The 13,763-nt window shown below is 40.7% G+C and overlaps 1 protein-coding gene across 3 annotated transcripts in view; it reads left to right on the top strand.

Annotated features, from left to right (window-relative positions):
* The window catches only part of LRPPRC (leucine rich pentatricopeptide repeat containing), a 160,854-nt gene that overhangs the window by 22,832 nt on the left and 124,259 nt on the right, over positions 1-13,763 (top strand). For all 3 annotated transcript variants that reach the window (XM_074989616.1, XM_074989615.1, XM_074989617.1), the window contains 9 exons: positions 4,696-4,818; positions 6,184-6,305; positions 6,388-6,446; positions 6,705-6,791; positions 7,776-7,902; positions 9,461-9,605; positions 10,694-10,851; positions 11,194-11,299; positions 11,394-11,501. In XM_074989616.1, coding sequence (XP_074845717.1) covers positions 4,696-4,818; positions 6,184-6,305; positions 6,388-6,446; positions 6,705-6,791; positions 7,776-7,902; positions 9,461-9,605; positions 10,694-10,851; positions 11,194-11,299; positions 11,394-11,501 — 1,035 coding nt within the window. The remainder of the gene's footprint in view (positions 1-4,695; positions 4,819-6,183; positions 6,306-6,387; positions 6,447-6,704; positions 6,792-7,775; positions 7,903-9,460; positions 9,606-10,693; positions 10,852-11,193; positions 11,300-11,393; positions 11,502-13,763) is intronic.

Raw genomic sequence — 13,763 nt, 5'->3', positions numbered from 1 at the left:
AGAAGACCCTCCCCCCCCCACACACACAGCCTGCACTGCTCGCACGCCGCCCCCAACACCTGCACGCCACCCCCCCCAGCAAGCACACGCCTTTAGCTTTTTGGAAAATAAAACCTTTTTTTTCCCTGAAACCTGATAACTTGCTTTGTTCACAACAGAAACTGCACCCAATATACGAAAAGGGGGACAACTATATACGTGGGGGCCCGGTGGACGGCTCGGCCATTGGCCCATCAGTCTGGGGTGGGGGTAGAGGGGCTCGACCCCTGGCGGGTATGGCTTGCGACCACCCCCACCCCCACCCCGTGTCTGCGGTGGCCGGCTGGGGGCTGAGAGGACCAGCAAGTATGGCTGGGATGCCTCCACTGGCCGGTCTTCAGCCCCAATGGGCTCTGTGGAGCTTGCAGGCGGCGAAGCGGGGGAGGGCTTTGGGTGGAGCAGCGGGGAGGGTGGGCTGGGGGGCAGTGGGGGGCGGGAGCTGGGTGACGGTCTCCCAGATAGACCCAGCTATGTCCTGAAAGACCCCCATGAAGTCCTCCCATGCCACCCACCACCAGGTGTACTCCTCCCAGTGAAAGCGGAGTCTCTCTTCCACCACCTCCGTCTGCCACCAGAGAGCTGCCAGGAGCTGGGGGTCCACAGGGGCCATCCCCAGAGTCCGGCAGTGGTGGGACTGTCCCACTGCCCTTGGGGGTGTCTATGGGTGCTGGCGGTGGCTGACCTCGGGCGGTCTGTCGGGGATGATAGAGGATGCCTGGGGCGTCGGATGCTGCAGTTGGAGAGAGGGAGGGGAAGGCTGTTAGTACAGTGCTCTGGCCCGTGGCCCGTTCCCCCTTCCCCCTCTTGGGTGCTGGGTCTCCGTCCCTGTCGGTGGGTGTGATGTCCCTGTTGACTGTCACCATGGCATTGTTGTCGTCCCCCCCGCCCCCGGGGTTAAGGCTGAGTGCTGTCCATGGGTGCGAGTGCCATCGGGTGCTGATGGCTGTGCCGCCATCCTGGGACTGTACTGTGGCTGGGTGTTTGCGGGTTGGGGTCCGCTGGGGGTGTGTGAGGCTCCCGGTCATGACTGGTGCCCCCGCCCTGTGGCCTATGGGCGTGTGCCCTGTGGGGTATGTACCTGACCATCCATTGCCACGGTCAGGGGAAGCTTGCTGGGTGGATGCCCAGCTGGTGCTCTGGGAGGGGAGGTTGATGAGGAGCCCCCCCTGCCCTCTTTGCTGCTGGACCCCTCCTCCACTGTCCCAAGGGGGGCTCCTCAGGTGGGCCCCGGGGTGTGAGGATGTCCTCCGGCCTGGACTCCAGCTCCGACGCCTGCTGGCGCTCGTCGGCTGTGGTGTCAAGGGTGGCCGGGGGGGAGGAGGTGTCCCTGGGGGCCCAGCATGGCCCTGAGCTCCCTGTAATAGGGGCAAGCGGCGGGGGTGGCCCCAGGCCATCTGGCCGAGTCCTGGGCGTACCCCTGCCGCAACTCCTTCACCTTACTCTGGATGTGATCCGGAGTGCGGGCAGGATGACCCTAGTCGGCCAGGCCCTCGGCCAGTCGGGCAAACGCTTCTGTGTTCCGCCGCTTGCTCCCCATGACGTGGAGCACCTCCTCTTCACCCCAGAGCCCCAGCAGGTCTCAGTGCTCAGCCTCTGACCAGGAGGGGCCCCACGTCCTTTTGGCCCTTCGCTTGGCTGCTGGGGGTGCCCGGGTCCCCTCAGGAGGGGAGCCCTGGGGGTGCTCGGGGGGCTGGCTCAAGGCCATGGGTGGTGGCAGTGCAGACTGGGGCCTCTGGAAAGTGTGCAGGGCTAGCACGTGCGTGTGCTGCTGCCTGCATGCTCTCAGCTTCCTGCCACAGGAATTCTGGGTCCGTGGAGCATTTAAAGGCTACTGCATGTGGGGACCGTAGAGCCCCGCAGGGGCTGGACAAAGCATCTCAACCCCTCAGCTGATGGCCGCCATGGAGGACCCTGCTATTTCGAAGTAGTGGGACGCAGATCGTCTACACACACCCTACTTCGATGTTCAACGTGGAAGTAGGGTGCTATTCCCATCTTTGGATGGGAATAGTGACTTTGACATCTCGCCACCTAATGTCAATTTCAATGTCGCAATAGCACATGGCGCGTGTAGACGCGACAGGTGCTATTTCGACATTGTGTTGGCTACTTTGAAATAGCCGGCTAGTGTAGACGCACCCCTTATGTGATAGAAAGGGTAGCTTGAAAGTTTGTATAAAGTAACTGGAGCCAGTCTTCTGTGCTTGAATTGTACTGGTGCAGAGTGCCTCAGTTTTTGAAACAGGGTAAGGTGCAAGTTAAGATTTGCATCAGTGTAGGTCATCTCAATGCTGTGTTGCATTCTCATTCTTCTGTCATTGATTTTAGGCCTGCGTTCCTGTTTTTGTCTTCCATCTCCTCTTTCCTGGTCATATTTTTGCCTTTGTTAATATTGGGCTTTGATTGTTTTTCCCTTTTTCTCCTCACCTCTTTGCCATTCTCTCTTCCTACCTGTCTAGATTCTCTGTCCTCATTTCCTACTTGTGAATAGATTGGCTGCATTTGTATTTTCTCCATAAATATTGTTTGCAGTCAATAGTAATGTAGAATCTTGTACACATGGACACTTTTTTAAAATCTCTCAAGGTATGGCTTTAGACTCTATCCGCCTAAAAGGGATTTTTTTGTTACCGTGCAGGCATTTTTACCATGTAGTTTCTGTATTCTGTTTCATGTTTCCTTTTTGTTCAAGAATTTGGTTACTCTTTACAGTGTCAACAGTAAAGGCCTGCTTCTGTTTGACAGTCTTAAAAAAAACAGACAAAACCATTACATGACCTATGCACACCAAAAATCCAGCCACCGCAAACAGCAATTACAGTCCCTCTTATATTTTATTTTCTGCATTTGATGCTCTAATGCAGTCCTTACTGTCTGCCACAGGAATTATTCCAGCTGATGTAATGAGGCCACCCTGTTGAGGTGGTACAGTAGCAAAGGCACAGAGGTACATGCTTCTTTAAAGAAGGTAGACTTTTCAGAGAAACCTGAGATGTCTTGTAAAACTAGAGTTTGCAGGTGTTTTTGGAGTACCCCACCTTCTCTTCCTCCTTCACTTGCAGGGCATCCTTCTACAACCTGCTGTACTGGTCTGTCTGGGGGAGGCCCAAAAACTGTTATTTTTCTCTAGGACCACTGGGGCTGAGTGTTAGAGCTGGAGGAAATATAGAGGTAGACTTTTATGTCACGCTCCCTTCCCAAATTGTAGACTAGTGTACAAGTAAGCACAATATTTATATTTAGATGTTACTTGAGTAATCTTGTTAATGAGATAATAAATCTATCTATCTTGGAACAAATGACTGCTGAGGGTGAAAAAACAAGTGTTTAATTATCTCAGGATATGTTAGTTGTTCAAGTTAGTTTGAAGCCAGCTCATCTGACGTGTCTTGCTAATATTCTCCAACCATGTCTCAAATCTTTGTCCAAAAGTCTTTCTCTATCAGCAGCATAAGATGAGACAATGAGGTGGCAGTCTTTGTGGGTGTATGGATGGAAGAAAACTGAGCAGTAACCAGCCTGAGTTCAGGGACTCGTGTACCTTTCATTACTGACACTTCCAAATGGTTGATTTTGTAACCATTCAGCACCCCTGAATTCTGGTGGAAATCATTCTATTTTGGTGTAACTAAGACATACCATCTGCCAACTTTTCTTAAATATTTTGTTTAACAAAAAATGAAATTGTGGAATAAAGTTGCATGCCTTTGTTTCAGAAGGGCAGTCAGGGTTTTTAGTTTCTAGATTCAATTTATTGTAGCTTTATAAATTGTACATATCTTTGACTTCAATTTAACATTTCCCCCTAAATTTTTATTTTATAATTAATAATAATAATAGCAGAATTTTAGTTCAGCAGAAATCGCTTGGAGAATAATAGTTGTTTTAACAAAAACATAGCAACAAAATAACAAGTTGAGAAAATAACAAGTTGAGTAAATAAAACAGCAAACTCAATAAGATTATAGATCCTGTCTTCTAAAGTTAATTAAATGCTGGTGTGAGGTACTGGATTATCAACGCTAAAAATGAAATTCTCACTGGGAAGAAAATGCTTAAATTAGAGGCATTTGCTTGCTGTTTTGCCTATAAAACACAAAGCTGACAAAGTGATCAGATCACTTTTAGAAGTTGGCAGGTAACTGTCTTCATTCTCACTCAGTTGTTGACCTCTTTTGTGAGAATGGAAAGGTTGGGGCTAGCTGTGGTGGTGGGCTTCCCATGGCACAGATACTTGTTTACTAGGAAAAGTATTGAAACCAACATATTATGTAAAAGCAGACAGAAAGTAAACATTTTTATTTCCGTTTTTGAGGTATTGCAGTATTAGCCAAGGTTTTCAAAAATGGTTACTTAGGAGTTCAAATATGGATTTAAAAGCCTAAGTTTATGCATCTGGTTTTCAAAATGATGGCCACTGTGTTTAAAAAATGATATATTTCTAATGTAAAACCCCTTTTTGTATTGTCCTTTTTATATTACTGGATCAAGAGGCAGAAGAATGTAGTCATTCTTCTATTTAAGTTCTTTTCCAAAGGCTTCTCATTCTGACTTTGTGTGTGTGTGTGTGTGTGTGTGTGTGTGTTTCTTTTTTTTTAAATGAACATTTTATTTGACTTATTATGGATCTGTAAATATAACATTGTTTTATTGCAGGGTATGCAAGTAGTAACCAGGCCTTGCTTCTCTTGCGAAGTTGTGGATCTTTGTTGGCTGAGGTCCCATTATATGAAAGAACAGAATTAGCCCACATGATATGGGGCACGTTGCAAGAATTAGGTATGTCTATTAATAAGTTTGACTTCAATAATATAGTAAGGCTGTATTAACACACATAATAGCGGTATATTCTACTAAAATACATTCTGCTTCTTGTTCTCAAGGAGGCAAGTAATGCTAAATGCTGTACTGTTAAATTTTATTGCAGGATTTTTTTTTTTTTTTTTTAAACATTGACAAATATATTTACCACTTAGGTTTTTTGAGGCTTGAGAATGTTCACCATTCTCAGAGTTATACTGACATCTAGGGGTACCAACAGTAAACCTGAGGGGTTTTTTTCCCATTGCTTATAATAGATCCTTTTTGTTTATTATAGTTGTGACAGATTCTAGTTCTTTAATATTGTAAACACCGAATCTTGTACTGCTAAACTATACAGGTGGGGATGGATAGCTCAGTGGTTTGAGTATTGGCCTGCTAAACACAGGGTTGTGAGCTCAATCCTTGAGGAGGCTGCTTTGTGGGCTGTGGCATATAGATTTAAAAAAAAAAAAAAAGAACACTTTCAGGGATGGTGTTTGGTCCAACCAGCAAGTGAAAGGACAGGACTCAAAGGTTTCCAAAGGTCTTTTTCAGCTCTATGAGATGTGTATCTCCATGTACTTTTTTTTTTTTTTTGGGGGGGGTGGGGATAGCTTAGTGGTCTGCACCCTGGTCTGCTAAACCCAGGCTTGTGAGTTCAATCCTTGAGGGGGCCATTTAGGAATCCAGGGCAAATAGATTTATTTAAAATAAAGGGATGGTGCTTGGTCCTGCCAGAAGGGCAGGGGACTGGACTCAATGACCTCCCAGGGTCCTTTCCAGCTATATGAGCAGGTGTATCTCCATGCTGCATTTTTTTTTTTAATTTGCCTCTATAGCAGGCAGCACCAGTTTTGTGGTGTTAAAAGCCATATGTAGCCAAACTTCTGTTTTAGAAGAGGCTGTATCTAACAGCCATAAGGAGGACAATTTGTTATCTACGAATGTCCATCTTATGTAACAAATGTGCAATACCACATTCTTAAAAGGTGCTTTAGGACAGGAATTGGAAGAAGCTAAATTGTTTTTCTAGATTTAGCAATTCATGTATAGTAAGTTGCCTAAAACACAGGAAAGCATTTGTTTATCTACTCTGTAAATTTAACAATTTAATTATAAATAAATGCACACTTTATAGAGGTAGTGTACTATTAAACAGCTGCGACTATACACTGCAGAGATGGGTGAAATGAATAGGTTTGTTTTGCAGAGTTTGTCTTTTGCATAATAATGTTGATACATGGAGAAATCTGAGAAATTTTCATGTAATATTTAGTGATACTTAAAGCGTGTTGCTTTAAGTTCAAAGTTGTTTCAATCACTTGGTAACATCTTTTTTAGGTGCTGTGTTTGATGCAAGTCATTATAATGCTTTGCTTAAAGTCTACCTGCAAAATGAACATAAATTCTCTCCAACTGAATTCTTGTCCAAAATGGAGGAAGCTAAAGTACACCCCAATCGAGTAGGTACTTCTTGATGGAATCCTTTACCCTTCCAGTGCTGCTACTGAATAAATCCCAACTCTTTAATTTTTATCCCTGCAGGTTACATACCAAAGATTGATTGCTGTGTACTGCAATGAGGGCGATATTGAAGGTGCCAGGTATTTTCACTTAAATATTTTTGCAGCAAGTTATTTACATGCATATGGTTCTTGTTCCCACATTAATATATAGTCTACTTTAAATTAATTAAATTTTGGAGCAGAAAGGGAGTCAAGTAGCTGATGGTCTAGTTTTGTATGTTTTGTTCAGATATGCTGCCTTCTCAGTGGTATCATGCTTAGTGTGCAGCAAAACAGTAGTTTACCAGTTTCTTTACAAGGAAAGAATAACTGTATTTATTATTTTGTACCTTGCAGTAAGATTCTTGGATTTATGAAGATGAAAGAACTTTCAATCACTGAGGCAGTATTCAGTAGCCTTGTGACAGGCCATGCAAGAGCTGGGTAATAATATAACTGTGGTGTCTATTGTCTTTTAATATTCCTTTATTTACCCTGTAGACTGATAGCTGATTTCACTGCTTGAATTGCACATGATACAAAATGTGGGGTAGTTACAGTAAATGTGAATTGCTACATATAAAAACTCTATTTCCAGAATGAATATAAATATATTCTGGTAATATGGAACATTGGGAGTCATGAAAGGAAACCCTCTCATTAGTACTTCTAGTAAGATAAGATAAATATTGTATTTCAGTAACAAGCTGCACCTCCCAAAACTGGGTTTCTCTGGACCAGCAGCATCCTTGGTCCAGGATGACCATGGGTGTTACTAGATTAGAGCCCCGGGTTGGGAGGCTAGTGTGAGGGCCAGGTGGAGCTCAGTGATGGGGAGCCTGGCAGGATTTATGTCCCCGGGCTGAAGGCGACAGCTCAGTTGGGGCCTGAACTGGTGCCCCTGTGGCCACATTCAGCAGCTTGTCCAGGGCTAGGGTTTGCCCAGCAGGGACCAAGGACTGGCCCAGAGGTAAGGGGGCCCAGGAGCTGGAGATAGGCGGGGCCATCATGACAGCAGGGAAGGGCAGCTGGCTGGCGTCCAGAGGCAGGGGACCTCCACTTGCCTAGCAAATTCTCTTGTTCAGGACTGATCAGTTTCCAGAGTTGCTGGATGAGGGATGTGCAGCCTGTATTTGACTGAGTAGTAGTTTGACTGAACTTGGAGAAGTTTCTATTCTGTTATAGTAAAACTAACAGTTTTAATTGACTGCTGGAGTCACATTCATATAATGTCTTCTCTTAAAATGACTGTCTTAGACATTTTCCACTGTGAGAAACTTAATGCTGAGAAGTAAAAGGTCAGTTCTGAAACTAGACTTTTACCATGTGCTTTATCGAAAATACTGAAGAAAATCCCAAAATGATGCTTAACGTTATATTGGGTAATTTGTAATTAAAGCCACTGATCTTTTATTAATCATTTTGTAGAGATATGGAGAGTGCAGAAAATATCCCTTCAGTGATGAGAGATGCCGGAATTGAGCCTGGTCCAGACACCTACTTAGCATTAATGAATGCATATGCTGAGAAGGGTGACGTTAACAACATTAAACAGGTAATAATATATCATGCATACTAAAGCTTTTCTTAAAGTGGTTTAAAATGGAGTGCATAATCTGTTTAATACTTATTGATTGATTTAACAGTGAAATTCCTTTTCTTTCCAAGCACAAAAATATACCAGTTGTTCTCTCTCTCAAAGTAATTCCATAGTGGTTAGCAGTAATTAAGGAGAATTTTTTTGCCTCAATAATTGGTATTTAATAAACTGAAACCAGTCTTTCTAGCATTAAACATTTTATAAAACTATTCCAACTTTTGATATATGCCTCTCATTATGGTTATGTCTAGACTAGCAAGTTCTTTCAAAAGGTGCCTCAGAGCATCTACACACAAAAAGCATTCTTTCAAAAGTAAATTGAAGGAATGTGGTGGTCCTTTCGAAAGAGCTCTTCCGCTCCCTTTTCAGGAAGAATGCCTTCTTTCGAAAGCGTCTTTTGAAAGAAAACGTGTAGATGCTCCTCAGGGCCCTTCTTTCAAAAGAGCAGTCCTCGTAGCATTTGATTTGTCGGTCCCTGGCCCATTCTTTTGAAAGAGTGGGGGCTGTGTGGATGCTCTTTTTTGAAAGTATATCACTTTTTTGATACACTTTTTTGTGTGTGGATGCACTCTTTCAAAATAAGTTCTTTTGGAAGAGATCTTCTAGAAGGGCTTTGTTTGAAAGATCTCTGTAGCGTATATGTGGCCTGTACGTATAGAAATGGTGAATAATGCTTACTGATACATTGTCTCGTTATAACCCTAACTCTTTGAAAGGAAGATGAAAAGAATATTGCATAATATTTTATTTTCATCAATGGAAGGAGATTTTTTTTTTTTTAGGGTCTGATATTGCTCCCATTGAAGACAGAGTTTTTGCAACTAAAACTATAATTTTTAAAAGAGCTCCAAGGCTTCAGACCTCTGTTCCCTTGTAAAGTCCTGCTGATTCCAGTAAACTTTCCATCTTGGTTCAGCGTGCACCCATATTGAGCTCCTTTGCAAAACTGGAGACTTTGTTATCTGCTTATGTTATAAAGTCAATAAATAAATGCTCCCTTGTGTGGGGGAGAGCGAGAGAGAGCGAGAGAGAAAGGACACTTATTGTAGAACTAGGGATTTGGTGTCAGAGAAAATGGAGGGGACTTAAACCATGAAAACACAATTTATCCCACTTCCCATGCCCCAAATAAATGGGAATTTAAAATAGGAAGAAGGAAAGAAGAGATGTAACTAGTAAGATACATGTGTCCTCACACCTACTACTTTGTGCGAGATTCTGTGACTCTTTTTTCAGTAGTATTTTTATATTGCAAGTTTGATATTACTGAGCACGAAGAAAGGCGTGAGAATCTGATAGTTGTGTACTGTACTGCTTTCTCTTTCCATCTTCCCCTATTTCTCCACTTTCCTTCTGAATTTAAACTCTGTGGAGCTAAAACTGCATCTGGGCTTCTACGTGGGAAATATGTAGCAGAGTTGTGTGGTACTTCAATATAATTTTTTTTGAAAATGACCTGTGTTTGAGGCGGAGTATAGACTTTAACATTATTTTTTGGTTTTTTAATTTACAGATCCTAGAAAATGTTGAGAAGATGGAAAGTTATTTTATGGACCGGGATTTGTTGCAGATTATTTTTAGTCTTGCTAAGGCCGGATATCCTCAGTATGTCCCAGATATTCTGTCACAGATGAGATATGAAAGGGGATACATTGCAGGTAGAGCTTTCATTCCTGTGTCCAAAATTGGGTTTCTGTAGCTGTGCCTTGAAATAGCACTGGTGCTCAAGGTTACTTGCAGTTAAACTGCATTTTTTCAAGTTAGATTCAGTAAAAGAAAAAATATTTGTCATTAGTGTGATAGTGTGTATAAGGCTTTTTGAAATCCTGGAGAGGCAAAATAATGCTTTGTGTTGATTAGTGTTTGTTTTCTAAAGATAGCAAATATGGATTAGTCTGGCTCGTACTTTAAACATATAAGAACTTTTGGAATTTAAAAATGGTTGGGGGCTTTTTTTTTTTTTTTTTTTTGTATTTACATTACCACAAACTTCTGAAGTTTACTATTTGCCCTTAAAGCTTTGATAATCCGGCAGTTTCTTAAAGAAAAACATTGTAACTTCGTTTGTAACAGATATTCATGAATACAGTGATGAGAGGTTATTAATACTGAGTGTGACTTCTTTACAGTGGTTGGAGGCAATTTTGAATCCTGATATGTTACACCAAGTTGATAGTACTTCTACCTGTATTTCAACAGCCTTTCTCCATTAACCTGTCTGGAATAACAATGAGAAATCCTGTAGCACCTTAAAGAGTAACAGATTTATTGGAACATAAGCTTTTTTGGGCGAAGGCCCACTTCTTCAAATAGTTCTTTTCCCACAAAAGCTTATGCTCCAGTAAATCTGTTTGCCTATAAGGTGCCACAGGACGACGATGACTTTTTGTGGATACAGACTAACATGACTACCCTTCTGATACCTGTCTGAAAGATTTGTCTCATTAGTAGTATATGAGATGCTTTTGCCCATTATGAAGATTATACTTCTAATGCATTTTGCATGGGTCTTTCTGTAGTAAAATTGGTTCTAGCACCATACAAACTGTGAAAATACAGTTTCAGATCTGAGTTCTGTAGCAGTTAATACCACAAACTACCTTCTTTCCATGGATACAAAGTCAGTGACCATGCTCATTTGCTTTGTAATGAAAATGTTTTGTGGTTATTTCTTTTCTTGTCTAATGACAAAATAATTTGATTCATATCATTAATAAATATTGTCTTTGGTGTTTTTAATCTCTAGATGCAATGAATCTATGTCTGAATTTGATAACTCAAGGTTTTGAAGACACAGCTTTCCTAATTCTCAAGTCATTTCCTACCTTACCATCTGAAAATCAGCGTGAAAGCAGTGTGGACTATGGTAACTTTTTCTTACGGCACTGCATAACTATGGATAAGGTATGCAGGATGTTATTATCTTCTTATCAGAGTTATAACTGTGGTTTGTGAGCTTAAGGGAGTTATGAAAATGTGGAAATTATAATTTTGTTCATGCACTTACAGTTCAAAAAGTAAAGATGGAATGCATTAAGGTAATCACTTTAATATTTCGCCTACCAATTTACACAGTAAGTGGAGTGTTCATGAGCAAAATGCTTGTTGGTGTCTGTAACTCTTACTTTATGGGTATGAGAAGGATATTTTTTCTTCAGTTGATAGAAAGGAGTTGAGAAATGGAGAAGCATTATGTGTTCATTACAATTTGTTATTATAGAAATAAATTCTTAAATTTCTTTTCAGCCCTTGAGCAAGCTGAAACAGTTCTGTGGTGAGTTAAAAGAAGCCAATATGCATTCATCTCCCTTCCAGTTTACTTTGTATTGTGCATTGGAGACTAAAAAAGAAGGTACTTATTTATTTGTGTATTTTAAACAGAAGTTTAAATAAACTGTTCTGTTGTTGTCTTGATTAATAGTCAGTTGCCTTGTGGATATTTTCAGCTTTGGCAATTGACCTGATGAAGACAATGAAAGAAGAAGGTTTGCCTCTCAGACCTCACTATTTTTGGCCACTGCTTGTTGAGCACCAGAAGGAGAAGAATATTCAAGGTTAGCTTTCTGATACATATTTCTCTGGCCTTATTCATCACTGAATGTATGAACTGACATTTAAATTCTATTTAGAAATGAGCTTGGAAGGTGAGTGGAGGCCTGAGGGTGTGTAGCTCTTGCCATCATAAACATTTCTACAATTTTTTTTCAAAAGCTCTTTTCACTCATTTAATTTTGACACAGTCTTGTTAGTTTAAGTTTTGAATAGAAAGAGTAAAAAACACAATTTGAATGGGATTTTTAACTGTTTGGCTTCACAAAGGTTCTCTGCTGCTCTGTATATCATACAGTAGCTCTGTAGTATTTCACTGTTGGAGAGGCTTCATGAAATCTATGGAAGTAGGAAACCTTTAAATAAGGTTGCACACTAAGAACTCACTATAACTGTTGAAAAGCTGAACCTTTTTTGACCATTTTTAAATTTTCTATTCACTGATAACTTAAACAATAATAAGAGAGACAAGAAAACTTTCATTGCTGAATGAGTGCTTGTGACCTGACAGCATACTGATTGAAGGACAGAAATGTTCAGTCTTGAGGATTCTTAAGTAGGCATAAGCATTTAGCACACATTCCCCCGTTACACAAGGGGCTGCCTATAGGATATGAATAAAAATTGAACAAATATTAAATTTTAGAGTACAGTATCTAATTCATTGGTTTGCATTATTGGTAATTCAGAAAGAGTGGTCTCATAAAAAGATGCTTTTAACAGAAGTACTTCCCCCTTGGGAAACAAAATACTGTCTTTTTCATCTTATCTCACAGTATAATGTGCTTTAGAATGAGATGCAGAGTTGTTAGTGTGACATTGGGTGACAAACAAAATGCACAAACAAAAAAAAAGTGCTTTTAGCAGACTGTTCATATTGCAATTTTATTTTAAATATACAGTCACATTCCAGTTAGGGAATACTTGTTTCAGCATTTTTTTCCAAATTGTTTCAGGCTATAAAAGTGTCTCAATCCTTTTTAGAAAAGCCTTTATGAAAACAATATTCAGTTCATATTAACTCTTTAGCTCCATGTTGGTGCTATAGCGCATGCCAATATGCTCTCTGACACACTGTGAATACTTGAAAATTTTCTCAATCACAAAAAAATTCTTGAAACATACTAAACAGAGCAGGGTTACTATAGGATTCTGGTTACTCCTCTTCAAAATTTTCATCCATATGTGTGTGTTTTAATCAGTTATACTACTGTGTTGCTTTATCAAAACTTGGCTCTACTTACACATTAGCAAAATATACTAGAAGTCTGCTCTATTGCAAAAGCTCTTGCATATTTCTAGAGTTGAAGGTTGTTGAAGAGTAACTTTTGTGATCTTAGTTATGTACTAGGGACAGAGATTGGCTTAATTTTGGAATTAGTTTTCAGAAGTCTGCAATACTTTCACTTGGCTGTAAGAACTGATAAGCACTAGAGTGAAGTCATGCTTTTTTGGCCCAAAAAGTCTTCAGAGGATAACTTCTTGTTTGCTCCTTTGGTAATACTGTGCATTCACAGTTATTTTGTGAACCTAGACTAGCATGTTGTCCTTCACAGTTACAGGTTCTTCATTGTGAAGATTGCTATGTGTACTTACACCAGCTAGTATATGAGCAAACTTACATCTCTTACAGTTAAACTTCAAATTAAAGAAAGATTTTGAACATTCCCTTCAACACTGCATTATCAATATAAATAAGGAAGTGTAAATATTCTTGCCCTCTGCCATCTGAAAACTCTCCTGTATTCAGAATTTTTTGGGGTAAGCGAGTAAAAGAGACCCAACATTGTATTAGTTTGTATTTTTACCTGTGAGGTTACATAATGATGTCTATTCGTTTTGTGATAAACAAAAGGGAAAGTAGTAGTGCTGAAGAGAATCTAAAAGTGACAATAGGCAGTAAATTAGCTGAGTTCTTAATATTCTCAAGTAGCAAAAATTGGTAGGAATGTATCAAATAAAACTGGACATAGACAAAATATCACATCTCTTACCAGAGCAGAGGTAATGGTTCCATTCTCTACAGTAGTCACAAGTAGCATACCTCATGCTTCTGGGCATCTATTTCCATATAAGAAAATCTTGAAAAAAATTAACAATTTGGAGAAGACACACAGAAAAATAGAGAGGTTGAAAGAATGGCTTTTGAGGGAGGTTGAAGGTTAAGTAACTTGGAGGAGAGAGAGGTACATGTGAATTTTAACCATCTACTAGTACTTGTAGGATGTAAATGCCAGAGAGGGAAAGAAATTATGTAAGGTATGCCC

This window comes from Carettochelys insculpta, chromosome 3 (genome assembly GCF_033958435.1).
Source record: "Carettochelys insculpta isolate YL-2023 chromosome 3, ASM3395843v1, whole genome shotgun sequence".
Lineage (NCBI taxonomy): Eukaryota > Metazoa > Chordata > Testudines > Carettochelyidae > Carettochelys > Carettochelys insculpta.
Note: the sequence above shows the minus strand (reverse complement) of the source record. Positions and strands in the feature narration are given on the sequence as shown.